The 25,202-nt window shown below is 38.0% G+C and overlaps 3 protein-coding genes across 5 annotated transcripts; 2 read left to right on the forward strand and 1 right to left on the reverse strand.

Moving 5' to 3' along the window:
- Positions 1-6: 6 nt before the first annotated feature.
- On the forward strand, positions 7-12,520 carry LOC111473264 (ATP-dependent helicase BRM). Its single transcript, XM_023118800.1, has 14 exons — positions 7-438; positions 692-2,023; positions 2,143-3,468; positions 3,577-3,689; positions 3,937-4,024; positions 4,117-4,203; positions 4,372-4,464; positions 4,549-4,632; positions 4,715-4,918; positions 5,614-5,856; positions 5,931-7,502; positions 7,605-8,150; positions 8,445-8,696; positions 11,524-12,520. Exons 1-14 carry the CDS (start codon positions 256-258, stop codon positions 12,169-12,171), a joined length of 6,771 nt encoding a protein of 2,256 aa, XP_022974568.1. The 5' UTR covers positions 7-255; the 3' UTR covers positions 12,172-12,520.
- Positions 12,521-13,411: 891 nt separating this feature from the next.
- Positions 13,412-17,297, reverse strand: LOC111473269 (ubiquitin-conjugating enzyme E2 4-like). Of its 3 annotated transcripts, none has more exons than XM_023118804.1 (6): positions 17,145-17,297; positions 16,982-17,061; positions 15,200-15,314; positions 15,074-15,126; positions 14,858-14,986; positions 13,412-13,761 (listed from the first exon to the last, which is right to left on the reverse strand). In XM_023118804.1, exons 1-6 carry the CDS (start codon positions 17,186-17,188, stop codon positions 13,634-13,636), a joined length of 549 nt encoding a protein of 182 aa, XP_022974572.1. In that variant the 5' UTR covers positions 17,189-17,297; the 3' UTR covers positions 13,412-13,633. The 3 variants fall into 3 exon arrangements, with proteins under 3 accessions (XP_022974572.1, XP_022974574.1, XP_022974573.1); XM_023118805.1 differs by lacking the exon at positions 13,412-13,761 and adding an exon at positions 14,704-14,742 and having other exon boundaries at positions 14,790-14,986; XM_023118806.1 differs by lacking the exon at positions 17,145-17,297 and having other exon boundaries at positions 15,200-15,361; positions 16,982-17,062.
- Positions 17,298-21,383: 4,086 nt separating this feature from the next.
- LOC111473266 (calmodulin-binding receptor-like cytoplasmic kinase 2) lies at positions 21,384-24,708 on the forward strand. Its single transcript, XM_023118802.1, has 6 exons — positions 21,384-21,724; positions 22,143-22,375; positions 22,486-22,654; positions 22,739-22,828; positions 23,196-23,491; positions 24,183-24,708. Exons 1-6 carry the CDS (start codon positions 21,427-21,429, stop codon positions 24,444-24,446), a joined length of 1,350 nt encoding a protein of 449 aa, XP_022974570.1. The 5' UTR covers positions 21,384-21,426; the 3' UTR covers positions 24,447-24,708.
- The last annotated feature ends 494 nt before the right edge of the window (positions 24,709-25,202 follow it).

The raw sequence follows: 25,202 nt of genomic DNA on the forward strand, positions 1-25,202 counted from the left end.
TTTTTTTTTTTCTTTTCTTTTCATTTCCTTTTTTTCTGTTGGGATGGAAGGGTTTTGAACATTGGGATCGGAGGGTATATATAGGGTTTCCGTTGAATTTTCTAGGGATTTTGATTTATTAAACTTACCCGTTTTATTTTAATTTTGTCTGTTTTTGACCGGAGTGAGAGGAGGGGGGTTGTTCCGTATCTGGGCTTGTTGGTAATAGAACTAGAAAGAAGTGTTGTTGATAGTTTAGTTTTGGTTTAATTTTGCATGCAATCGGGTGGAGGTGGGCCCATCCGGAATCCGGGGTTTCCGGCCGGACGGGCGGCATCGACATCATCGGCGGCGTCACCGTCGTCATCGTCGTCGGCGGTGTCAACGCCGCATTTGGGGTTTGATTCAATGCAGCAGCAGCAGCAACAGCAGCAACAGCAGCAGCTGGCGTCTAGGCAGGTAAAGTGGTTCAATTTCTTTTGTGCTCTTAATGTGTTCGACGAATTGTCAGCTGGGTTCTGGAAATTGAGTTTAATTTGCTCTTTTGTTGTTATTCCTTGGACATCGTTTGCCAGCGTCTTAGTAGTGTATGTTCCTATTTTGTGGGTTGTGCCCATGTTGATCTAGCTTCTAAATTAAGCTGGAGTTTTTTGTTTTTATTATTATTTACTAAAATTTCATGTCTTGTACAACTTTGATTTATGTCATTCAGTCGCTACAACACCAATTACTTAGAAAATCTGATGGAAATGAAGCCCTTCTATCATATCAAGCTGGGGGTCTCCAAGGAGTTCTAGCTGGGAATAATTTTCCTCAGTCACCTGGTTCCTCACATTTACCTCAGCAAGCAAGAAAATTCATTGATCTGGCTCAACAGCACCATAGTTCTTCTCAAGAGGGCCAAAACAGAAGCCAAGGTCTTGAGCAGCAAGCACTGAATCATCCTGTGCATCAAGCTTATCTGCAATATGCCATGGCAGCTCAGCAGAAGTCTGCTATGGCAATGCAATCACAGCATCAGGCTAAAATGGGAATTATGAGCCCTCACTCTATTAAGGATCAAGAGATGCGAATGGGAAATCAGAAAATTCAGGATCTTATTCCAGCTCAGGGCTCTAATCAAGCATCGACTTTATCTAAAAACCCATCAGATCTTGTACGTGGTGAAAAACAAATGGAACAGGGACAACCGTCAACTTCTGATCAGAGAGCTGACCCAAAATCTTCTAGCCAGCTACCTGGCATGAGTAATTTGATGCATGTGAATATGACAAGGCCTATGCAGGCACCACAAGCTCAACAGGGAATCCCTAACGTGGCAAACAATCAGCTTGCCATGGCTCAGTTGCAGGCGATGCAAGCATGGGCTCTTGAACGCAATATTGATCTTTCACAACCTGCAAATGCAACCTTGATGGCACAGCTTATCCCACTGATGCAGTCTAGAATGGTTGCTCAACAAAAAGCAAATGAAAATAATATGGGATCACAGTCATCACCTGCTTCTGTCTCCAAGCAGCAGATTAATTCTCCGTTTTCTGGGAAAGAGGCTTCTGCCCATGCTAATTCATTGAACGACGTGCTTGGACAGTCTAGCAGCACAAAATCTAGGCAGATAGCTTCACCGAGCCCCTTTGGTCAAAACATGAATGGCAGTGTTGTTAACAACACTAGCCATGCCAGCATGCAGCAGTTCAGCATTCCTGGCGTGGAAAACCAGTTACCTTCCAGGTTACCAGTTTCTGGAAATACAATACCTCCAGTGCTTCCTTCTGAATCTTCTGGGAATGTGAACCAAAGCATCGAACATTCCCTGCAAGGAAAAACATCGTTAAGTAGTCCAGATAATTTGCAAACGCAGTATGTCAGGCAGGTGAATCGATCCTCTCCACAACCTGCTCTTCCTACTAGTGATGGAGGTCCTAGCAATTCAACCTTATCACAAAGTGGTCACTCTAATCAGACAGCACAACAGCGATTTGGGTTTACCAAACATCAATTGCATGTCTTAAAAGCTCAAATTTTGGCATTTAGGCGACTAAAGGTATTCTCTCTTCTTCCTTCTCTTTTTATTTTCCATTGTAAGCTTAATTTCTGATCTTTTTTGTCCATCTTTGGATGGATGGTGTTCTTTATGTTCTTTCCATTTCTGTTTTGTGACAGAAAGGAGAAGGTACACTCCCACAAGAGCTTCTAAGGGCTATTGCTCCTCCACCCCTGGATGTGCAGCTGCAGCAGCAATTTCTACCTCCTGGTGGTAGTAGTCAGGATAAACCATCTGGAAAGATTGTGGAAGATACCAGAAATGTGGAGGCTAGTGAGAAGGACTCCCTGTCTCTTGCATCAAGTAATGGACATAGATTTCCAAGAGAAGTCTCAACTGGGGATGAAAAATCAAAGATGTCAACTTCGGACATGCAACCTCCTATGCCCCTAGCAATGAAGGAAACAGTACCTTCGGGATCTACTGGAAAAGAAGAGCACCAGGCAACAGTCTCTGTTAAATCAGATCAGGAAATTGATCGTGGTAGCCAAAAGCCTCAAGGTAAAAGTGATTTTCCAGTAGAAAGGGGAAAGGCTGTTGCAAACCAAGCTGCTGTACCAGATGTTACACAAGTTAAAAATCCTGCACCACCTAGTGCGACACCCCAATCAAAAGACGTTGGCGCTGCTAGGAAGTATCATGGACCCCTATTTGACTTCCCATACTTCACTAGGAAGCATGACTCATTTGGTTCAGCAGTGGCAGTTAATAACAATAACAATTTAACGTTGGCTTATAATGTAAAAGATCTTCTTTTTGAGGAAGGTCTGGAAGTTATTAATAAGAAAAGGACAGAAAACTTAAAGAAAATTGGTGGTTTGCTGGCTGTCAACTTAGAGCGGAAAAGAATCAGACCTGATTTGGTAGTACGCTTGCAAATTGAAGAAAAGAAGCTTCGACTTCTAGATCTACAGGCACGTCTAAGGGAGGAAATTGATCAACATCAGCAAGAGATAATGGCAATGCCTGATAGGCCCTATAGAAAGTTTGTGCGCCTATGTGAGCGACAACGTATGGAGCTAGCTCGACAAGTACAAGCCTCACAGAAAGCCATGAGGGAAAAGCAACTGAAATCTGTCTTTTTATGGCGTAAAAAACTTCTAGAGGCTCACTGGGCCATCCGTGATGCACGGACTGCACGTAACAGAGGAGTTGCAAAATATCATGAGAGAATGTTGAGGGAATTCTCCAAAAGAAAAGATGATGATAGGAACAGAAGGATGGAAGCTTTAAAGAATAATGATGTTGAAAGATATAGAGAAATGTTGTTGGAGCAGCAGACGAGCATGCCCGGTGATGCTGCTGAGAGATATTCTGTTCTCTCATCATTTTTGACTCAGACTGAAGAATATCTTCATAAGCTAGGAAGCAAAATAACTGCTGCCAAGAGTCAGCAGGAAGTGGCAGAGGCTGCAAATATTGCTGCAGCTGCTGCCCGATTGCAGGCAAGTACTTGGTTCCTCTATCTTATGAGAAACTGTGTTACGTTTATTCCTTACAACCTGCTGATTTGGTAGTTTTTCTCAAATGTGCGTTCTTGTTTGTTGAATTAGGGTCTTTCAGAAGAAGAAGTTAGGGCGGCAGCTGCTTGTGCAGGAGAGGAGGTTATGATTAGAAACCGTTTTATGGAAATGAATGCTCCCAAGGATAGTTCATATGTGAACAAGTAAGTTCAATATAATATGTTAGTATGATTCACAATGTGACTGATGCTTGGTTGGCAGATGAGGTTCTGTGTTTCAGCTTTGTATCAAGTTCAGCGTTTTCTTTACTCTTTTTCTAGATCTAGAGGGGTCCATTTTCTTTTGAATGTTATCATACTAATGTTTATCTCACCGGATCTGGAAGAGTAGCCCTTACTGTTCCTGGACTGTTTTGTCAATTATTTTCATCTGGCTTTTACTTTTTGTCAGGTACTATAACCTTGCTCATGCTGTGAATGAGAGAATTGCGAGACAACCGTCAATGTTACGGGCTGGAACCTTAAGAGACTATCAACTTGTAGGTCACTAATAATTAGATTGACTTTTTAGGATTTCAGTGTACCCTTTCTCTTTCTGGATTTGTCTTAATAATTTTTGTTTATGTTGTAGGTTGGATTGCAATGGATGCTTTCACTATATAACAATAAATTAAATGGAATCTTGGCAGATGAGATGGGTCTTGGGAAGACAGTTCAGGTACATTCCATTTGTTAGGCTCTTGTAACCTGTTTCCAATTTTTGAAATATGTTATTTTGGAAGTGAGAACAACTTATCTCCTTTATAGTGTGTGGTAACTTTATATATGCTGGTTATTGCTTAATAAGATCTTTTTCTGGTACTTTATTCTGTTTTTCTTTCTACAGGTCATGGCATTGATTGCTTATTTGATGGAATTTAAGGGGAACTATGGACCTCATCTTATAATTGTCCCCAATGCTGTTTTGGTCAATTGGAAGGTCAGTAAAATTATTTTGACCATTTGGCATTTTACAAGTAAGAGCTTACTCATACCATGGAAATGGAAAATGAAAATCTTGCAGAGCGAGCTTCATACTTGGCTACCATCCGTGTCTTGCATTTTTTATGTTGGTGGGAAGGATGAACGGTCAAAATTATTTTCACAAGTAAGAGATGTTTTTCTCCCCTTATTTGTTTATAATTGAGGTGTCACGCTACTAAGATTTCTTCACTGATTATGTTGCACAGGAGGTTTGTGCCTTGAAATTTAATGTTCTTGTGACAACTTATGAGTTTATCATGTATGATCGCTCGAAGCTTTCTAAAATTGATTGGAAGTATATTATAATTGATGAAGCACAAAGAATGAAGGATAGGGAATCTGTTCTAGCTCGTGACCTTGATAGGTACAGATGCCAGAGGCGGTTGCTCCTTACTGGGACACCATTACAGGTTTGTCAAGACAGTCTTCCTGGCAGCTCGTTATCAGTAGTAGCTGTTTCTTGTATGCATAGAGTCAATGCTGTTCAATCATTGAGTTATTTGGCTCTGTTGGGTGTATTGGTATATTGCTTCTGATTGTTTCTACTATAAATGACTTCTATGTGGCCTAGAAAATATGATAGGGAGAGAAAACATGCTTTAGATATAGTTTGATGCTGATGTAGTTGATGATCGAAAAGGTAGGGTACCACAACATCTCCAAATTTTCCTTTTTCTGCCCAGATAAGGCATTATCTTGTAATTATTTTACCTTCCACAACATTGTACAAGTGTCCAGCCATTGATGATAGTACTGTGCTTGAACCGGTGGCTTGCCTTATCTGCTTTTGATCGAGAAGGCTTTCGTTGCCTTTAAAAATAAATCTCTGTTCCTCTGCTCAACTTTTAGAAAAGGTATGCAGAACAAAAATGAAAAAAAGGTGACTTAGTATCAAATGGGTGTATATGAATAGAGCTGATTAGTATTACCAAAATAATATGCATCTAAGTTTTAGTTTGTTGTAATTTAGAAAAGATTGCATGTCAATCCAATTTGACGGAGAAGTAAGCTTTGAACTTGGGTATTTGGGATACTTATCTTGACTATTCAGCCACTTTTAAAATATGTTTTAATGAGCGAACATTTCACAAATCTTCTTTTGCAGAATGATTTGAAGGAACTTTGGTCGCTGCTTAATCTTCTTCTCCCGGAAGTGTTTGATAATCGAAAAGCTTTTCATGATTGGTTTTCGAAACCCTTTCAGAAGGAAGGCCCCACGCCGAATGCTGAAGATGATTGGCTTGAGACTGAGAAAAAAATTATTATAATCCATCGTCTTCACCAAATTCTTGAGCCTTTTATGCTCCGTCGTCGTGTTGAAGATGTTGAAGGATCACTTCCGCCAAAGGTATGATTTTGTTGCACTTGCTGTTCACATTTCTTTTCATTTGGTCAACAAATGACATCAGTTTTGAAATTCAGGTTTCCATAGTGTTGAGGTGTAGGATGTCAGCCATGCAGAGTGCCATATATAACTGGATTAAGTCCACTGGTACTCTTCGTGTTGATCCGGAAGATGAGAAACTCAGGGTTCAAAAAAATCCGAATTACCAACCTAAGGTTTATAAAACCTTAAATAACAGATGTATGGAACTGAGGAAAACTTGTAACCACCCTTTGCTTAACTATCCATACTATGGTGACCTCTCCAAAGACTTCCTGATAAGATCGTGTGGGAAACTGTGGATACTGGATAGGATCCTTATAAAACTAGAGAAGACGGGGCATAGAGTACTACTTTTTAGCACAATGACAAAACTACTTGATATATTAGAGGAATACTTGCAATGGCGGCGACTCATATATAGAAGAATTGATGGAACAACTAGTTTGGAGGATCGTGAATCTGCCATAGTGGACTTCAATAGCCCTGACTCAGACTGCTTTATATTCTTGCTGAGTATTCGTGCTGCTGGTCGTGGTCTTAATCTTCAGTCTGCCGACACTGTTATTATTTATGACCCTGATCCCAACCCTAAAAATGAGGAGCAAGCTGTTGCTAGAGCCCACCGTATTGGACAAACAAGAGAAGTCAAAGTCATCTACATGGAAGCAGTGGTTGACAAAATCTCTAGTCATCAGAAAGAAGATGAGCTAAGAAGTGGTGGGTCAGGTGATTTAGAAGATGATTTTGCTGGTAAGGATCGATATATGGGATCTATTGAGAGCCTTATAAGAAATAATATTCAGCAATACAAGATAGATATGGCAGATGAGGTCATCAATGCTGGGCGTTTTGACCAGAGAACAACACATGAAGAGAGGCGCCTGACTTTAGAGACATTGTTGCATGATGAAGAGCGATATCAAGAAACTGTCCATGATGTACCTTCACTTCAGGAGGTGAATCGAATGATTGCTAGAAGTGAAGACGAGGTCGAACTGTTTGATCAAATGGATGAAGAACTTGATTGGACGGAGGAAATGACAAGGTATGACCAGTTACCTAAGTGGCTTCGAGCTAGTACTAGAGAAGTGAATAATGTTATTGCTAATTTATCAAAAAGACCTTCAAAAAACATTTTGTTTAGTGGTGGATATGGCTTGGAATCCAGTGAACTTGGATCTGATTCATCCCTAAGAACTGAAAGAAAAAGAGGCCGGCCAAAGGGTAAAAAGATTCCCAATTACAAGGAAATGGAGGATGATAATGGAGAGTTCTCAGAAGCAAGTTCTGATGAGAGAAATGATTACTCTGTCCAGGAAGAAGAGGGAGAAGTTGCAGAGTTTGAAGATGATGAATTTAATAGAGATATTGAGGCGACACAAGTTATTAAGGATCAGCTAGAAGATGGTCCAGCTTGTGATGCCATGTATGACTATCGTCGGGCTTCAGAAAGCACAAGAAATAATCATTTGCTCGAAGAAGCTGGCTCTTCAGGCTCCTCTTCCAGCAGTCGAAGATTGACACAGTTGGTGTCTCCTATTTCTTCTCAGAAATTTGGCTTCTTGTCTGCCTTAGATGCCAGGCCTAGTTCCCTTTCAAAAAGACTGGTAAATCATTCTCTTTTGTACTAGGAGTTTGATGTTTGAATGTTGGCCTTTGTCATATCTATGTTTTTATGTCTTTTCTCTGGCTTTTTAAACTTTTTTCAGCCAGATGACTTAGAAGAAGGGGAAATTGCAATGTCTGGCGATTCTCACATGGAGAACCAACAATCAGAAAGTTGGATTCATGATCGTGATGATGGAGAAGAGGAGCAGGTACTGCAACCCAAGATAAAACGAAAAAGGACCCTTAGGCTTAGGCCGCGTCCGCCTGTGGAAAGGCGAGAAGAGAAGATATACGGTGAAACACAATCTCTTCAATATGGAGATTCTTCATCTCCCTCTCCATTTCGAGCAGACCATAAATTTAACAAATTTAAGAACGATCCTGAGGCTAAACCGTATGGAGATTCTAATTCTTTGAAGCGTGAACAAAGTGAATCATCTTCAAAAACTCGGCGTAATTTGTCTACTAGAAGGATGGCTCCTACATCAAAGTTGCACTCTTCTCCTAAATCTAGCAGATTGAATTCTTTGACTGGATCCGCAGAAGATGCTGTTGAACACTCGAGAGAAAGCTGGGACGGTAAACCATTGACTGCAGGTGGAAGTTCAGCTTTTGGTTCTAAGATGCCTGACATAATCCAGAGAAGGGTACGTGTAAAGGTTTTAATACTCTTCCTCTTTGAAGGATGTGATTATTTATTTAGCTCTTCAGAATTTAGACAAAGTACTCAACGTGGTTGGAAAAATACTTCTTAATGCTTAGAAGAACCTTTCTTGATAGTGCTGGCTCTGAGAAAACTTAGTTTAATGGGTTTTTTAATTTTATTTCAACATTTAAATACGAAATTGTTGCATCCTGTGATGAACTTGACCCTTTTTTAAGTTTTCATGGTTGTAAATTTTAATTGAGTTTATTTGAATTTTTGAAAAATATATTTTCAGTGCAAGAATGTTATTAGCAAGCTTCAGAGTAGAATAGACAAAGAAGGGCATCGAATTGTGCCGTTGTTAACAGATTTGTGGAAACGGATCGAGAACTCTAGTTTACCAAGTGGAGTTAGTAATAATATTTTGGATCTTCGGAAGATTGATCAACGTGTCGACAGATTAGAGTACAATGGAGTAATGGAATTGGTGTTTGATGTTCAGTTTATGTTGAAGGGTGCTATGCAGTTTCATGGGTTCTCATATGAGGTATGATTTTAAATGTTTAGTTTTTTCTTTAGATAAACTATGTAAAACATGATTAGTTTCCTGCTCTATGTTGAACCGCCTTTTCCTATCTCCTTTTGCCATTTTATTTAGAGTGCACATTTGACCCTCCTAATCTTGTTCTCTCACACACATATTAATGCAAATTTCTGAAATATGGTTAAAGTGCTGATTTATCATGCCACATACCACAATTTCTTGAACGATATTACTAAGACTTGAAAATCTGCTGTTCGGGCTTGACATAAGTTATCTTGGGATCTCATTTTGGCATTTGATTTTGTACTTGGTGAGTGTTGTTTGGTTCTTCTTAAGCTGTAACTCCATCCAGTCCCTAGAAGAACCTGTAACTCCATCCAGTCCACTGAAAAGGGATGTAATATCATGATGTTTCGTATGAGTGGTATAACTCTCAGAAGTAAAAATATTAGACAGTTTACACTAAGATATAGTTTGGTAAACAACATTGTCAAAGAGTTTTATATAAGTTTGTATCTTATCCGCGAATATTATTTGATTTCTTTTTTTTTCCCACAGATTTCATAGTAGGGTTTTGCATTCATGAACGGGTGGTACTTTAAAGCCATGTCCAATAGATCCTTTAAGAGAGACATTAGTTAATGGCTTTATGTGCTATTTCCCAAAGGAGAAATTTCACCTTTTAGGGTTATGTCCTTTCCATATTGTCTTTGCTAGCATGGGATTTATCGCTTCTACTTTTTCCCCCATGTCCATCATCAAGGATTTTGTAGAGAAGACCTTTTCAGCGCTAGGTAGCCAAGTTAATGAGTCTACTTCATTATCCTTCAAATTCCTACAAAGTTTCAGGTCCCAGAATTTATTGACAACATTCCACATTTTTTGATCGTGACTTTTTTTTGTTATGAGAGAGTCTGTACAAAAGTAGATATTGCAGGGCTAGCACAATGTTTTCAATCCATGGGTCAGTCTAGATGGCAAATTCAGTTAGGTGATGAGGTTTTGATGTTTCTTTATGTACTTCCAAGGCCCTTTTGCAGAAGATGGATGAGGTTGATTTTTGATTGATGGAGGAGAATATTTAGCTTTTATAAGATTTTTCTAGAAGGCATTTTCTTCGTGATGACTCCATAACCATTTTGTGAGGAGAGCTTCATTCTTCTTTATCAAGAAAAAGTCAACTCCTCTCTTTTCTATTGGGAGGTTTATAATATTCCATCCAATAAGGTGTGGGCCATCTTTCCACAAATAGTTTAATAATCTTTCTATATTCGAAGCCACATTTTGTGGCATTTTGAACAAAGACATGCAGTAAGTGAGGAGGTTGGATAATGTGGTTTGTATTAGGGTGAGTCTCCCGCCTTTTCAAGTATAATATGATGACCATGTTCGATAGCCTTCTTTCTATCTTTTCAATAACAATCTTCCAGAAGGAAACAGATTTGTGGTTTCCTTTTAAGGGTAATCTAGGTACATAGTCGACAATTCTCCCTTTCTTACAATCATATATACTAGCAAATTCTTCAATAATCTCTATACTATAATCTCTGTTTTTTGGAGATTAATATTTTGTTCAAAGAATCCTTTGAAAGTTTTTACCGTCTCGATCATGTGTTTTTTTATAGAAGAGACATCTGTCAAGTCAGTCTATGATGGTGGTTGATGCTTAAGCCTTCACTACCAATCTGAAAACCGAACCTTACATCTGCCCTTCTTATTATACTTTTGTCAACTGCTGCAATATGTTACCATGATGAAAAGAAAAGGGGATAGTGGATCTGTGATGACCATGTTGACAACCTTTCTATTTTTTCAATAACAAGTCTTCCTGAAGAAAAAAAGATTTGTGGTTTCCTTTTAAGGGTAACCCGAGGGTACATTTTCGGCCATTCTCCCCTTTTTACAACCATATATGCTAGCAAATTCTTCAATAATTTCTGTACTAATATTGATGTTCATAATCTCTGTTTTTTGGAGATTGATATTTTGTTTAGAGAAACCTTCGAGGTTTTTTATCATCTTGATCATGTTTTTTTATGGAAGAAACATCTGCGGAGTCAGAAGAGAGTGTTGTATGTTCGAAGGTGGTTGATGCTTAAGTCTTAATTACCAATCCGGAAACCTTATATCTGCCCTTCTTATTCTGCTTTTGTCAACTGCCAATACATTACCATGATGAAAAGAAAAGGGGTAGTGGATCCCCTTGTTAAAGACCTCGTGTGGCATAAATCTTTCCTCTCGGTCTTCCATTGATGATGATGAAGAAATTTGTGGATGAGATGCATCCTTTTATCCACCTCCACATTTTGAGCCAAAGACTTTTGCCACAAGAATGTTTTGGAGGAAAGTCCAATCAACCTTGTCGAAGGCTTTTTTTCAAGTCAAAATTTGGTGACTATACCTTTTTGTTTCTTTCTTTCCCATTCATCTATGAGTTCATTTGCCATGAGAGATGCATCAAGAATTTGTCGCCCCTCTACAAAAGTTGTTTGTTGCCCGATAATTGTGAAAGGGAGAACCTTTTTAAGACGTTATGATAATATAGCCCATTCGTAAGACTTATGGGATGTAAGTCTGTAACTAAGCGGGCATCCATACTTTAGTATGACTACATCATAACATGTCTATGTCTAACACATCGAACACTACTTTTTAGACATACTGCACACTTGTTAGTATAATATATATGCAATAGATATGTGTTGAACACTAGTAGTACCAAGTGAATAAGGACTAAACATTTGCTATCTTCTATGTCTCTACATTAACTCTCAGTTCTTTTATTCTCCTGCAAGTAAAATTTGAAATTGTGTCCCTTTGTGATATACAGGTAAGATTGGAGGCCAAAAAAGTACATGACCTCTTCTTTGATATTCTGAAGATTGCATTTCCAGACACTGATTTCCGAGAAGCTCGGAATGCTCTATCTTTCTCGAGCCCAGGAACTTCCACGGCTGCTTCTTTGAGGGAGAGGCCTGTAAGCCAAACCAAAAGACAGAAGATGATAAAGGATATGGACACCAACTCGGGCACGTCTCCAAAATCACTGCAGCGTGGACCTATGTCCGGGGAAGAAACGAGGGCCACCAGAGGTCACTTGTTTACACAGAAGGAATCAAGATTTGGCAGTGGAAGTGGAAGTAAGGATCAATATCAGATGCAAGAACCTCCACTTCTTACTCATCCTGGGGAACTAGTTATCTGCAAGAAGAAAAGAAAAGACAGGGAAAAATCAATAGTCAAGCCAAAGACAGGATCGAGTGGCCCGGTATCACCACCGATTGTTGCTCGTGGCAATAGAACCTCAGGTCCAGGGTCGGTCTCAAAAGACAGCAAACAATGTCAACCCTCTCCTCATTCACAAGGATGGCCTAACCAGCCTCAATCTTCCAGCGGTGGGGGCGGACCTGTTAGCTGGGCAAATCCCGTGAAGAGATTAAGAACAGATTCGGGAAAGAGGAGGCCCAGCCATATCTGACTCTATAGGTTAGTATATGAAATAGAGATTTAATATCGAGCTCAAGCGATACCTTGGAGAGCCCTATCGTTTTGTAAAGGTGCAGAGATAGCTCGTGCTGTTAATAGTGTAGGCCTTTGTTCTTCAATGCATGAATACATAGATCCTCCATGTTTTATATTATTGAAATACATCCTTTACATCCTATAGTTAGATCTGTGTACTCTATATGGCTATATCCTTCAAAATCACTATTGTATTCAATTATATGGCTATTGATATCAACTCTGTTTGTTTGGCTTAAATAGTTGTATTGGCAAGAGGCTGATGAAACCACTAGCATCTCATGGAGGGATAGCTTTTCGGTTCATGAACTCTCTTTGGTATGTTACTTTTTCCTTTTCATATACTAAGAAAGTGATGAGATTTTAGTTAAAGAAAGAAAGTTGAGATATTTATTAGTTTATATCCATCCTTCATCCTTTATGTGGCGATGTCATTTAATTCGCAGTGTAGTATCCATCTCCTTAAACAATAAGGGAGAGAATTGAGATAAATTTCTTACTGTTATTTAAATGGAGTTGAGATCCAGGATTGTATTTTTCATCTCCGTCCTAGGTATCGTCTTGTCTTACCATTATAAGAAATGTTTCGTTCTCTTTTCTAATCGACGTGGGATCTCACAATCCATCCTCTTAGGGGTCAGCGTTCTTGTTGGCACATTCGCTAATTCAGAACTTAATTTGAAAGCCATATTTCGACCCTCTTACAATCCACCCTTGGGGGCCAGTGTCCTTGTTGACACAACCACTAATTCGAAACTTAATTTACTTAATTTGAAAGCCATATTTCAACCCGACTTGGTGTTTGGCTCTAATACTATTTGTAACAGCTATTGTATATTGTCTACTTTGACCTGTTACATATTGTCTTTAGTCTCACAGTTATAAAATGCATCTACTATGGAGAGATTTCCACTCTTATATGAAATATATTTTGTTTTCTCTACAACCCACGATGAGATCTCAATTTATTAGGATTTTCGACATTTTTAATAGAAATTATGTTGAAACATAAATATATCCTTTAAAAAAGTTATTTGAAACGATTTTTTTTAAAAAAATTCTCGTGAAACTTAATTTCTATGTAAATAAACGAAAAAACTTTACTAAGAAGTTGAGACAAGGACGAGGAACATCCATACCGTGTGGAATTACGAAAAAAAAACCCAGTTTTGTTAGAATAAAACATAAACAAGTAATATTGAAATTGAATATGAACTTTAGTTTAAAAGGTCAGTTGTAGAGCTTTTAACCTTAAGCAAAGCATAGCAAGTTTTGAATCACAAAGTCTTCCTTCACATAATCTAACACCATATGATGATTGCAACATCAAAAAGCATTCATTTTCTTATATACATGACAGAAGAAAGCATTCAAGCAGAAACACAATTTGTACAGTGGAAGCTACTTCAAATGAGCCCTTAGAGGTCCGCTTTCCCTGCAACTTCCTCGTCGCTCGACTCAGATTCATTTTCACTTAGTTCCTCGTCGCTTGATTGGTCGGGTGCAGCTACTATCTCTTCTGCCTTGGCGTATCTTTCACGGTATTCTGTAATAAGATACGATAACATGAGAACTCACATGTGCTATCTTCGCTATTAATGTTAACAACCCAAGCTCACTGCTAACAGATCATTTGGACCCGTTACGCATTGTCGTCAATCTCACGGTTTTAAAACGCGTTTACTAGAGAGAGGTTTCCACACCCTTATAAGGAAGGTTTTGTTTCGCTCTCCAACCAATGTGAGATCTCATAATCTACCCCCCTTGGGTTCTAACGTCCTCGCAGGCAAACCACCCGATGTCTACCCCTAATATCATTTATAACAGCTCAAGTCCACTGCTAACAAATATTGTCCACTTGGGCCCGTTACGTATCGTCATCAACCTCACAGTTTTAAAACACATCTACTAGGAAGAGGTTTTCACACCCATATAAGAAATGCTATGTTCCCCTCTCCAACTGATGTGGGATCTCACAATCCACCCCCCTTGGGCGCCTAGCGTCCTCGCTGACACACCGTCCAGTGTCTAGCTCTAATATCATTTATAACAACTCAAGTCCACCGCTAGCAAATATTCTCAACTTTAGCCTGTTACGTATCGTCGTCAGCCTCACAGTTTTAAAACGCGTCTACTAGGAAGAGGTTTCCACACCCATATAAGGAAGGTTTCGTTCCCCTCTCCAACCGATATGGGATCTCACAATCCACCCCACACCCCTTGGGGGCCCAACGTCCTTGCTAACACACCGTCCAGTGTCTAACTCTAATACCATTTATAACAGCCCAAGCCCACCGCTAGCAGATATTGTCCACTTTGGCCTGTTACGTATCGCCGTCAGCCTCACGGTTTTAAAACGCATCTACTAGGGAGAGGTTTCTACACCTCTTATAAGGAATGTTTCGTTCCCCTCTCTAACCGATATGGGATCTCACAAATCACGAGTCTAGGGATCGCCCATAAGTCTAGCGAGGGCTGGCTAGTAGGATAGGAGAACAAACATCAAAGATAAAGAGTATCTTATCCCGACACAACTATCAAATTAATGCTATACATGGACAGCAAGCTTTAGAAAAATCATTCGTAAAGCTCATTTCCGATACGTTCGTGCTTCGACACGAAAACAACAAGAAAATCAATACCTTTTACTCTTTGATCATAAGCAACACGGTCACGCATCATCAAGGCTGCAGCCTCTCCATTCAAAGGATCTGATGGATTGGGATACAAAAGAAGTTGTGGTAGGAACACTTCAAAAACATTTACAAGATCTGAAAGTATAGCATATAAAGATGCGTGATTAATCCGAAAAACACGAGATGACGGGAAATAAACAACAAACCAAGAAGTTTGCCTACCGAACATGGGACTCCAAGTTTGATTGATAACGTCCAAACAAACCGAACCCGACCTGAAACAAAGACCAAACATGAAACGACTTGAAACCGACTTCATTTTAAGCTAAGAACACATGATGAACTCACATCTCATCAACATTGGGGTGGTAAATTTTGTTAACGAATCCTATCGAAGGCGATTTATACGGGTAAGCATCGGGGAGTTCGACTCGTATCCTCCATACACCTCCATGATAAGGACCTGCCAGACAACCCATCACATTGTGACTTTTCTTTATCCATTTCCTTCTGTTCTCCAAGAACATGGGAGAATTAGGTCCCTCAAATGAGTATAGCCATACACAACATAACCAGATAAACAATCTGTTACTCTATGAACATTCAGAAGAACAGATTCTCAAATTATTTAGATCAAAATCAGCTAAAGCAACTAAAAAAGGAACAAAAAGGAAGGAAAATACAAAACCATAACTTCATATGTTTGAAAACCGATGATAAAACACTCGACAGGTCCACAGCCTAAGCCCACCGCTAGCAAATATTGTCTTTTTTGGGTTTTCCCTTTCGGGCTTCCCCTCAAGGTTCTTAAAACGTGTCGACTAATGAGAGGTTTCCACACCCTTATAAGGAATACTTCGTTCCCCTCTCCAACCGATGTAGAATCTCACAGTTCACTCCTTGTGGACCCAGCATCCTCGTTGGCACACCGCCCGATGATACAGCCCTCTTTGAGCTTTCCCTTTCGAGCTTTCCCTCAAGGTTTTAAAACGCGTCTACTAATGAGAGGTTTCTACACCCTTATAAGGAATACTTTGTTCCCCTCTCCAACCGATGTAGGATCTCACAGTTCACTCCTTGTGGACCCAGCGTCCTCGTTGGCACACCGCCCGATGATATAGCCCTCTTTGAGCTTTCCCTCAAGGTTTTAAAACGCGTCTACTAATGAGAGGTTTCCACACCCTTATAAGGAATACTTCGTTCCCCTCTCCAACCGATGTAGGATCTCACAGTCCACTCCTTGTGGACCCAGCATCCTCGTTGGCACACCGCCCGATGATATAGCCCTCTTTGAGCTTTCCCTTTCGAGCTTCCCCTCAAAGTTTTAAAACGCGTCTACTAATGAGAGGTTTCCACACCCTTATAAGGAATACTTCATTCCCCTCTCCAACCGATGTAGGATCTCACAGTCCACTCCTTGTGGACCCAGCATCCTCGTTGGCACACCGCCCGATGATATAGCCCTCTTTGAGCTTTCCCTTTCGAGCTTCCCCTCAAGGTTTTAAAACGCGTCTACTAATGAGAGGTTTCCACACCCTTATAAAGAATACTTCGTTCCCCTCTCCAACCAATGTGGGATTTCACAATCCACCTCCTTGGGGACCCAGTGTCCTCATTGGCACATCGCCCGAAGATATAGTCCTCTTTGAGCTTTCCCTCTCGAGCTTCCCCTCAAGGTTTTAAAACGCGTCTACTCATGAGAGGCTTCCACACCTTTATAAGGAATGCTTCATTCCCCTCTCCAACCAATGTAGGATCTCACAATCCACCCCCTTGAGAGCCAACGTCCTCACTGACACACCGCCCAGTGTCCGGCTCTATACCATTCGTAATAGTCCAAACTGGTTGGAGAATAGAACGAAACATTTCTTATAAGAGTGTAGAAACCTCTCCCTAACAAACGCGTTTTAAAAACCTTGAGAGAAAACCCAAAAAAGAAAGCCTAAAAAGGACAAAATCTGCTAACAGTGAACTTAGGAAATTATATATAGATCAAATCAAATCCAGAGTTCAGCAAATAAAGAAAACCACATGCATCAGAGATCCAAACTCATCAAGAACAAGAACATGAACAAACAAAACAAAACAAAAATGTAATGAAACTTATAGATCAAAGTTTAGAAGATTTACTCTCACTGGGTCCATGAAAATCTACATAAAACTCTTGCATCCCATCATTAATCATCTCCACTTTGTAATCGCTCATCATCCTGTCAAAACCCAGAAGAATCCATCCAAGAACAGTCAATAAGAAACAAGTTCATAAACCCAGAAAAGGAAAAAGAGACTTAACAGTTTCATCAAGTCCATCTCTCGGCGTTTGCTTGGAGAAGACATGGTTTATTTTGGATTTTGACTGAAGATGAATGGAAATTTTTGCTTCAAAATTTGAAATGAAAAAGCTTAAAAGGGTTCTTCAGAAGTCTAGAGAGAGAGAGAGAGAGAGAGAGAAAATTTGAAATGAAAAAGCTTAAAAGGGTTCTTCAGAAGTCTAGAGAGAGAGAGAGAGAGAGAGAGAGAGAGAGAAAAGAAGGGGGAAAAACAGAGGAGAGGAGAGAGAGAGAATTTTCAATTATGAAACTAAATGATATGTACCTGAATGATTCTCTTACTCATACCCACTTCAATTCGTGCTGATAATTTTTTTACAAAAATATTCAAATTTTTTTCCTCTCTAATTTGGTATTTATCTTAAAAAGATTCCATTACATTTACAAATTATACTTAAAAAAAGTGATTATTTTAATGCCCATATGTTTTATTTATACATTTGTTCGAGAAATTATTCGATTTTTCGTCTCGATATTCATCCGTGTTTGGCCTAACGAACAAGCGAAAATACCTCTCTCTCTCTACTTGGGGCTCGAGTGTTTTATGATACATTACCTGAACACGATTTCAGCTCACCAACTTTTATAATGTTTATGATTATAGTTTCTCCCTCTTATATTAATAATAAGTTTTAAACGTGGGCAAAGGAGTGAATAAAAAGATTATTTTTAATTTTTTAATTTTTTAATTTTTATAAAATTATTCATCGACATTGACTTTTTGTCATATTTTATTGACTTTTGACTTTTGATTGATGTAAAGTAACTTACTTCCAAATTCTCTAAAATTTTATAAAACATGTCTATTTTTGTTTAAAATTCTATTTTTAAATTTATATACTAAATATATTCTTTTAAAATATTAATTTATATCCAAAATTTAGATTTAGATTTGGATTCTGAATTCAGTATCTCATTAGCTCGGTATTCCCTTACATCCCTTGCAACAAGGTACAAGTTCGTTTTCGGTAGGTCAGTGATAAGAGCTCCAAAGTGAAACGTATTTTATTTGGAGCAATTCTATATTCGGTGAACTCTTGAGAATTTTCCTAAAAAACACATAAGTAAAGACAAAACATGTTGAAAGAACTCGAGCTGGATTATGAGAATAGTCTTCACTCTTAGAAACAATAAGGAAGTAACGATGTGGAAAATGTTCGAGCTATCAAGTATCGAATCCTAAGCACGGAGTGCTACACTACCACTTACAAGCCGTTCGGTTCTAGAAGAGAGTTTTCAAAAGTGAAGAGAAATTGAATGGACGGTTGAGATCTGATGGCCGACTTTGATAAGCAAAATATTCCATGAAGGAATCAAAGAAATAGTAATAAATTATAAATGAAAACAAAATAAAAGGTTATCCTTTTGGCAAAGGAAAAGAAGAGAGAAGGAGGGCTTTTTATGGCATAGCTTTGGGTGGACATATCATACACAATGCACCCACTACAAAAGCTTTTAAATTATCGGATTCTAATTCTCGATAGCAATGATAAATTACCGGGATTTGAAAAAGATTTTAAACTGAAGCTTTTGAACGAGGCTGCAGTTGAGTAAGAACGTTCACGAGGCAATAAGAAGAGAGAAATGGACGACTATCTAGTGAGAGTCGTGTCGGTAATACCGACAAAAGAATGCTTATAGAGTTGGTTTGAACTTTGAACTATGTGGAAAAATGGACATTTCCTCCTCTCGAGATAAAAAATGTTTGTATTAAAGTTTCGATCGATTAGTAATAATGGTAATAATATTTGTTATATATTGTTGACAGCTCACTCGGTCATGTCATTGAGAACGGGCCCACGTGTTGTTCATAATCCAACCTCTGAATAAAATAATAATTAATGATATTTTAGAGACAATATTGATAAAATAAATAAATAAATAAATAATATATATATATATATATATATATATTTACATTGAAAAGTGAATAATAATAATACTAAAAAAAATAATTTTAAGATTTGTTGAAAATATAAAAATTAAAATATCATACAATATTAATTAACGTTAATTAATTGTTTTATTTATTTTTAAGAAAATTTGGAAAGATGACGGTAAATGTCCAAGCCGCCGACATCGGCACGTGACTTGGATGCCGTAGCATAGAGGGCAAATTGGTCCTTTCGTTTTCATAAATTCAATGGGCCGCATTTAGTCCACTGGGCTTCTCAAACCAACTCAACGGTCAACAATAGCCGAATTTTTTAAAAATATTAAATAGCAAGAATATTACGTAAATTCATCGCTTTAAAATTTATTACTCTTAATTAATAAAATTAGATTTTAAACATTAAATAGTCATTAAATAATTATTTATTGATTCTATTTTTTTTTTCCTTATATCACACTATATGCTCTAATTATAAAATTATTTAAAATTATTTTATTAAGTAACAAGTGAAGATTCGAACATCTGACCTTTTTATTAATGAAATATACTATGACGAATTCAACTCTATTCAAGTTGATATAATTTTTTAAAACAGTTAATATGATTAAACAATAAAAAGACATATTAAACCTTGAAAAATATAAATTATTTTATCGTGAAATGAAATTCTTAGGTGTTTAATCATTCGAAAATTCGAGTACACCTTCACGTAAGAAATAGTGAACTTAAAGAGGTTAGCTACGCCCAAGATCTCAAGTCTCCGAGTGTGATACGAGAGACCTCACTATTGGAGTCGAAAAATGCAAACACGTGCAATAATTAACATGATTGACGAGACCTAAATTCATGAATAACCTTGGGATTTATTTTTGTACTTCTCTATACACGACTCACACAGCTGCACATAAATCCACTAGCAGAGAATCGTCATCTCAATCCTTAGCTTGACTATGGGCTTGCACACGAACGTGTAGTTGAAACCAACTCGTAAGTATGCATGGTTGTACAGTACATGATTGAAGAAGCAATCTATGGCTAAATGATCACACAACATGCATGAGGTTCCACTATCAGATCATCATTCGGTGACATAGTGCAACAATAGATATAGCTCAGCATAACACGATGTTAATATCTCATGAGACTATCAACCATATTTGTACATGATCATACATGCTTGTTTATTTCATGGTAACATATGTCTTACACAAACTATATGATAATATACATAATCATAATCATGACCGTACACGAACATTCATAGTTATCCTTAAGAACATGAGCGGTAAAGAAGACAAATAGAGGTCGAATTCAAACTCAATGAGCGTGGGGACGGTTTAAATTGTATGAATTCCATGAGTCAAAGAACAAGTCAAAATTCAACTCGAGACTTGGTCAATAAAATAGTTGACTTTTAAAAAATTCATTACAAAAATTTAAATTCAATACGTGATTTCTCCCATATTTTTCTGCAATATGGTCGAGAGTTTTTATAAACACACTTAATGTTGGAGTATAAACAAAACTAAAAAAACCACTCTTTTTTCTCTCTTCCTCTCTCGTCGACACAATTCCCGACCTCCATCTTCGATTCTCTTAGCCTTCCTCATTCTCTCTTGCTCTAAGAATGTTCAAACGCTTTAGCCTATCAGCCTCCATCAATGTTGACATCGTTCTCACCTCCTCTATTTGCTAACAACTGGCTTAAATTTTCCTCCATCTCCCGTTGAGGCTTCCACTTGTGGTTCGTGTTTCATCCTTCTAACATATGCTTTCCGTTTAGAGCCCAAGAAATTATATATATATATATATATCATCGATTATTTGGACAGTTTTTTTTTTCTCGTTTTGATGAGCTATGAGTATGAAAATAAAAATAAGTTGATAAATCTATAATTATTTTTTTTTATCGAATTTAAAATATATTGAATCAAATATAACAGATTAAATTAATTAAATTTATTTATCTTATAAAAAATTATTCAAATATCTAATAAATGTGTAATATTTTTAACTATGGTCCATAGTTAATTTTTTAAAATAAAGTAATGGTTGATTGTTAAAATCTACCAAACCAATTAATAAAGTATATTTTTTAAAATTATATTTTAAAAAAGAGGGGAAAAAAGGGTTTTTAAATAATAATAGTAAAAAATGAACTTTTTCATATACAGTTACGTGCGCGCGCGTGAGCAAATTCAACGGCGTACGTTAGAGTCTCATTGACCAACGACTCTTAATTTCGGTGCACTTTAGCGTCCTCCACTTATATTCTTGTCGTCTTTTTTAACTCCCTCCACAATCAGAACCGCCATTTCTGTATCATTAGCTCTACTCTGTAAACGCAAGCAATGACGAGCTCGAGTCCATTGCACGGGCGGCGTGATACCAGCTCCAGAGGTGAGCGGCGGAATTCCAGCCCCGGTAATGAGCGGCGGAACTCCAGCTCCTGTGGTAGTCATACGCCGGTTTACTTTCCCTACTCGCCCAGTCCGGATGTATCCATCGGTATGGAATCCCGCTCCCGACTTGATCCGGTGAAAGCTGCTGCTCGGTCCGTTGCTGGAGCTTTTCTTACTTGCTTTGCTCCGCCGGAGAAGGAAACCTGGCCGGGTTTGGGTTATTGTGGCGAATCTCGTCATTCTTCAGGTAATACTTGATTTTAAGCGAGGCGAATGATTAGGTTTTGTGAGTGTGTCATTTTTTGACTGGATGATACTGTGTTAACTTCTGGATTCTCTTTTGAGTAACTGGTGATGAAGATTAATGAATAGGTTTTTGCTCTCTTCTCGTTGCGTTTCGGATCGTGGACGATCGTCTGAAAATTTGGTGAAGATTTCATCGAATTGTTTGTTTTCTGCATTATCTCCCTGTTCTTGCAAATTGCAAAAACTTATTCTCCAAGACTCGTTTATTTGTTTCTAGTTGAATATTATAGCGGATTTCATAATCTTGCTAAACATTGATATCTTGAAACTTTGGAGCTCTTAATTCAATTGAACAGTAAATTACTCAGTCCAATTCTGATTTTAGGATGAAATTGTGTGTTTATTCTCTGTAATTTTAGATGCTTCCATTCCTAATGGCAAAAGAAATCGAGGATCTAGGCGAGAAACGCACTTCAGTTCAAATCTAGCTGCCCCTGATAGAGAGCCTGGATCTTTGAGTATCAGCATAGAAAAAATCCGCAAGGCCACGAAGAACTTCTCCACATCTTTAAAAATTGGGCAAGGGGGTTTTGGGGCTGTCTACAAGGGGAAACTTGATGGAGTGCCTGTGGCCATAAAACGTGCCAAGAAGGTTAAATTTGATTCTTAAGCATTTTATGAGTTAATGCTTTCAGACACAATAATCTACTCTTTGTTGTTAACTTGGATTCCATTTTGTTTTCATAATCTCTTCCTCTGCAGAGTATATATGATATTAGTTCGGGTTTGGAGTTTATAAGCGAGATTCAAACGCTTGCACAAGTAGAACATTTAAGTCTGGTTAAGTTCTATGGATATCTAGAACATGACGATGAACGAATCGTCATCGTCGAGTATGTGCCCAATGGGACTTTAAGAGAGCACTTAGAGTGTGAGTTACATTTTCTTTTTCAGCTTTATCCTCTCTTTGAACTAGACTGTTTAGTCTTATCTAAATCAGGAAACTTGATGGCAGGCATTCATGGCACTACTCTTGACCTTGCTACAAGGCTCGACATTGCAACCGACGTGGCTCATGCAATAACATATCTTCATATGTATACAGGTATGGATTTGATTCGATGTTCTACTCATCTTAACTTCGTAGAACGCTTATAGTGAATTTGTAATGACTTTTGGAGGATAGAAAGTGTGTATATAGTGTGTGAGATCCCACATCAGTTGGGGAGAAGAATGAAACATCGTTTATAAGGGTGTGGAAATCTCTCCCTAGTATATGCGTTTTAAAAACCTTGAGGGAAAGCTCAAATAGGACGATATCTGCTAGCGGTGGGTTGAAGAGAAACACTCAAAAGTGATTCTTCCAAAAGAAAAAATGTTTATTGGAGAAGTATTTCCAATCGTCATATGATTTTTCTAGATCATACATCTCCTAGTTCTTTGTTAGCCTGATTACGTTCTGCTTTGTGTAGACCGTCCTATCATTCATAGAGACATAAAGTCTTCCAACATTCTTTTGACTGAGAATTATAGAGCCAAGGTTGCAGACTTTGGCTTTGCAAGACTTGCAGCTGATGGTGATGCGACCCATGTGTCCACTCAAGTCAAAGGAACTGCTGGTTACTTGGACCCAGAATATCTCAAAACTTACCAATTGACCGAAAAGAGTGATACCTATTCGTTTGGTGTTCTGTTGGTTGAATTAGTCACAGGCAGGCGCCCCATAGAACCCAAGCGAGTACTCGACCAGCGGATCACTCCAAAATGGGTGAGACTTTTTCTCTCGTCATTTCACTATTAGTATAAGATCATATGGTTAAGAATCATGAAGCTCGACACATGTATAACATTGTCCACTTTGAGCATAAACTCTCATAGCTTTGCTTTTGGTTTTCCAAAATGTCTCATACCAATGGAAATGTATTATAATCCTCAACCATCCTCCCCTCGAACAAAATACACTATAAAAACCTCCTTTGAGGCCTATGGAGCTCTCAAACAACCTCCCTTTAATCAAGGTCAACTCCTTCTCTGGAGCTTTCGAACAAAGTACACCATTTGTTTGACACTTGAGTCACTTTTAACTACATCTTCAAGACTCACAACTTTTTTGTTCGACACTTGAGGATTCTATTATCATGACTCAGTTAGAGCATAGCTCTGATGCCATGTTAAGAATCACAAACTTCCTTTATGATATGATATTATCCACTTTGAGCATAAGCTCTCGTGACTATTCTTTTGGTTTCCAAAAGGTCTTGTACCAATGGAAATGTATTCTAATCCTCAACACATATATCATAAAGGTTAAGGATGTGAAAATCTCTAGTGGTACATATTTTGTAGTTAGAATCTCAAAGTAAGTTCACGTAGACATGAATTCAATTAGGACAAGATCATACCATCGTAAAAACATGGACTAACACGTTACTCACCGCTCCGGGTTGAAACCAATGCAGGCCATGAAGAAGTTTCACGAAGGAAAGGCCAATGAAATCTTGGACCCAAATCTAGAGCAAACAGCTGCAAATCATTTGGCAGTGGAAAAAATTCTGGAGTTGACTTTACAATGCTTGGCTCCCCGGCGGCAGAATCGGCCGAGCATGAGGCGGTGTGCGGAGATACTGTGGAGCATACGCAAGGATCACCGAGATCTCTCAGCTCCAGATTTCCGTTCATTCTCTACAAGTTCACGACGGAGTGCATCGGTAAGCGATAAATGAAACTCAAATCCAAGTAGAAAATAAGCTTTGAGTAGAAGAACAAGAACTTGAATTCTTGATACAAAAGCATGATGAATTGGAGTTCTTGATCTTCATTATAAGAGCCTAGCAGTTTCTCAGATCATATGTTCTTCCTCTTTCATTGATGAAATTATACTTGTTTGTGTGCGAGCTGCATTGTTTAGGTTTACTCTCTTTTGCTTGTAAAATTTTTGTATTTAGTTATCTTCGTAATGTCGGCGTGGTTTCTGTTCTAATGACATAAGCTAACGTGATAGATGATAAATCAAAAAAGTATCCATACTTCGCGTAAATTTTTTGAAATTGGTATTCTATGTAATGTATATACTTGATCTAATGGGCATGTTACAATCATGTTTCCTACTTTAAAGAATTATATTAATGATATAAACTATAGAATATAATTAATATAATGTCTATCTAACCCATTTATTGATTTATTCAATTATCTTTGGTATAGTTTACTAACTCACTCATTGGATTTTGACATTTTTAGTCCCAAATTATTTCTCTAAATATTTTCAACCCAAATAATATTAAAGAATAAATTCAATCCAATAACAAGATTTATTCAAATTTTTTATTTTTAAACCAAGTAAAATATTAGTTTTTAAAATATCTATTTATTTATTTTCAAACATTTAATTAAATTTCCCATTCAATTTAAATATATATATATATATAATTGTATCGTGCTAATTTTAATTTATTTAAATTAAATCCAACCTGAACAAC

The sequence above is a fragment of the Cucurbita maxima genome, unplaced genomic scaffold, assembly GCF_002738345.1.
Source record: "Cucurbita maxima cultivar Rimu unplaced genomic scaffold, Cmax_1.0 Cma_Scf00113, whole genome shotgun sequence".
Lineage (NCBI taxonomy): Eukaryota > Viridiplantae > Streptophyta > Magnoliopsida > Cucurbitales > Cucurbitaceae > Cucurbita > Cucurbita maxima.

Coding starts and splice junctions, on each gene's coding strand:
- LOC111473266 (XM_023118802.1), top strand. CDS start 21,427: ATGACGAGCTCGAGTCCATTGCACGGGCGGCGTGATACCAGCTCCAGA. Junction 21,725..22,142: donor CGAATCTCGTCATTCTTCAG/GTAATACTTGAT, acceptor CTGTAATTTTAG/ATGCTTCCATTCCTAATGGC. Junction 22,829..23,195: donor ATATCTTCATATGTATACAG/GTATGGATTTGA, acceptor TGCTTTGTGTAG/ACCGTCCTATCATTCATAGA.
- LOC111473269 (XM_023118804.1), bottom strand. CDS start 17,188: ATGTCTTCTCCAAGCAAACGCCGAGAGATGGACTTGATGAAACT. Junction 17,062..17,144: donor GAGATGGACTTGATGAAACT/GTTAAGTCTCTT, acceptor GGGTTTTGACAG/GATGATGAGCGATTACAAAG. Junction 14,987..15,073: donor AACTTGGAGTCCCATGTTCG/GTAGGCAAACTT, acceptor CTATACTTTCAG/ATCTTGTAAATGTTTTTGAA.
- LOC111473264 (XM_023118800.1), top strand. CDS start 256: ATGCAATCGGGTGGAGGTGGGCCCATCCGGAATCCGGGGTTTCCGGCC. Junction 3,469..3,576: donor CAGCTGCTGCCCGATTGCAG/GCAAGTACTTGG, acceptor TTGTTGAATTAG/GGTCTTTCAGAAGAAGAAGT. Junction 4,204..4,371: donor GTCTTGGGAAGACAGTTCAG/GTACATTCCATT, acceptor TTCTTTCTACAG/GTCATGGCATTGATTGCTTA.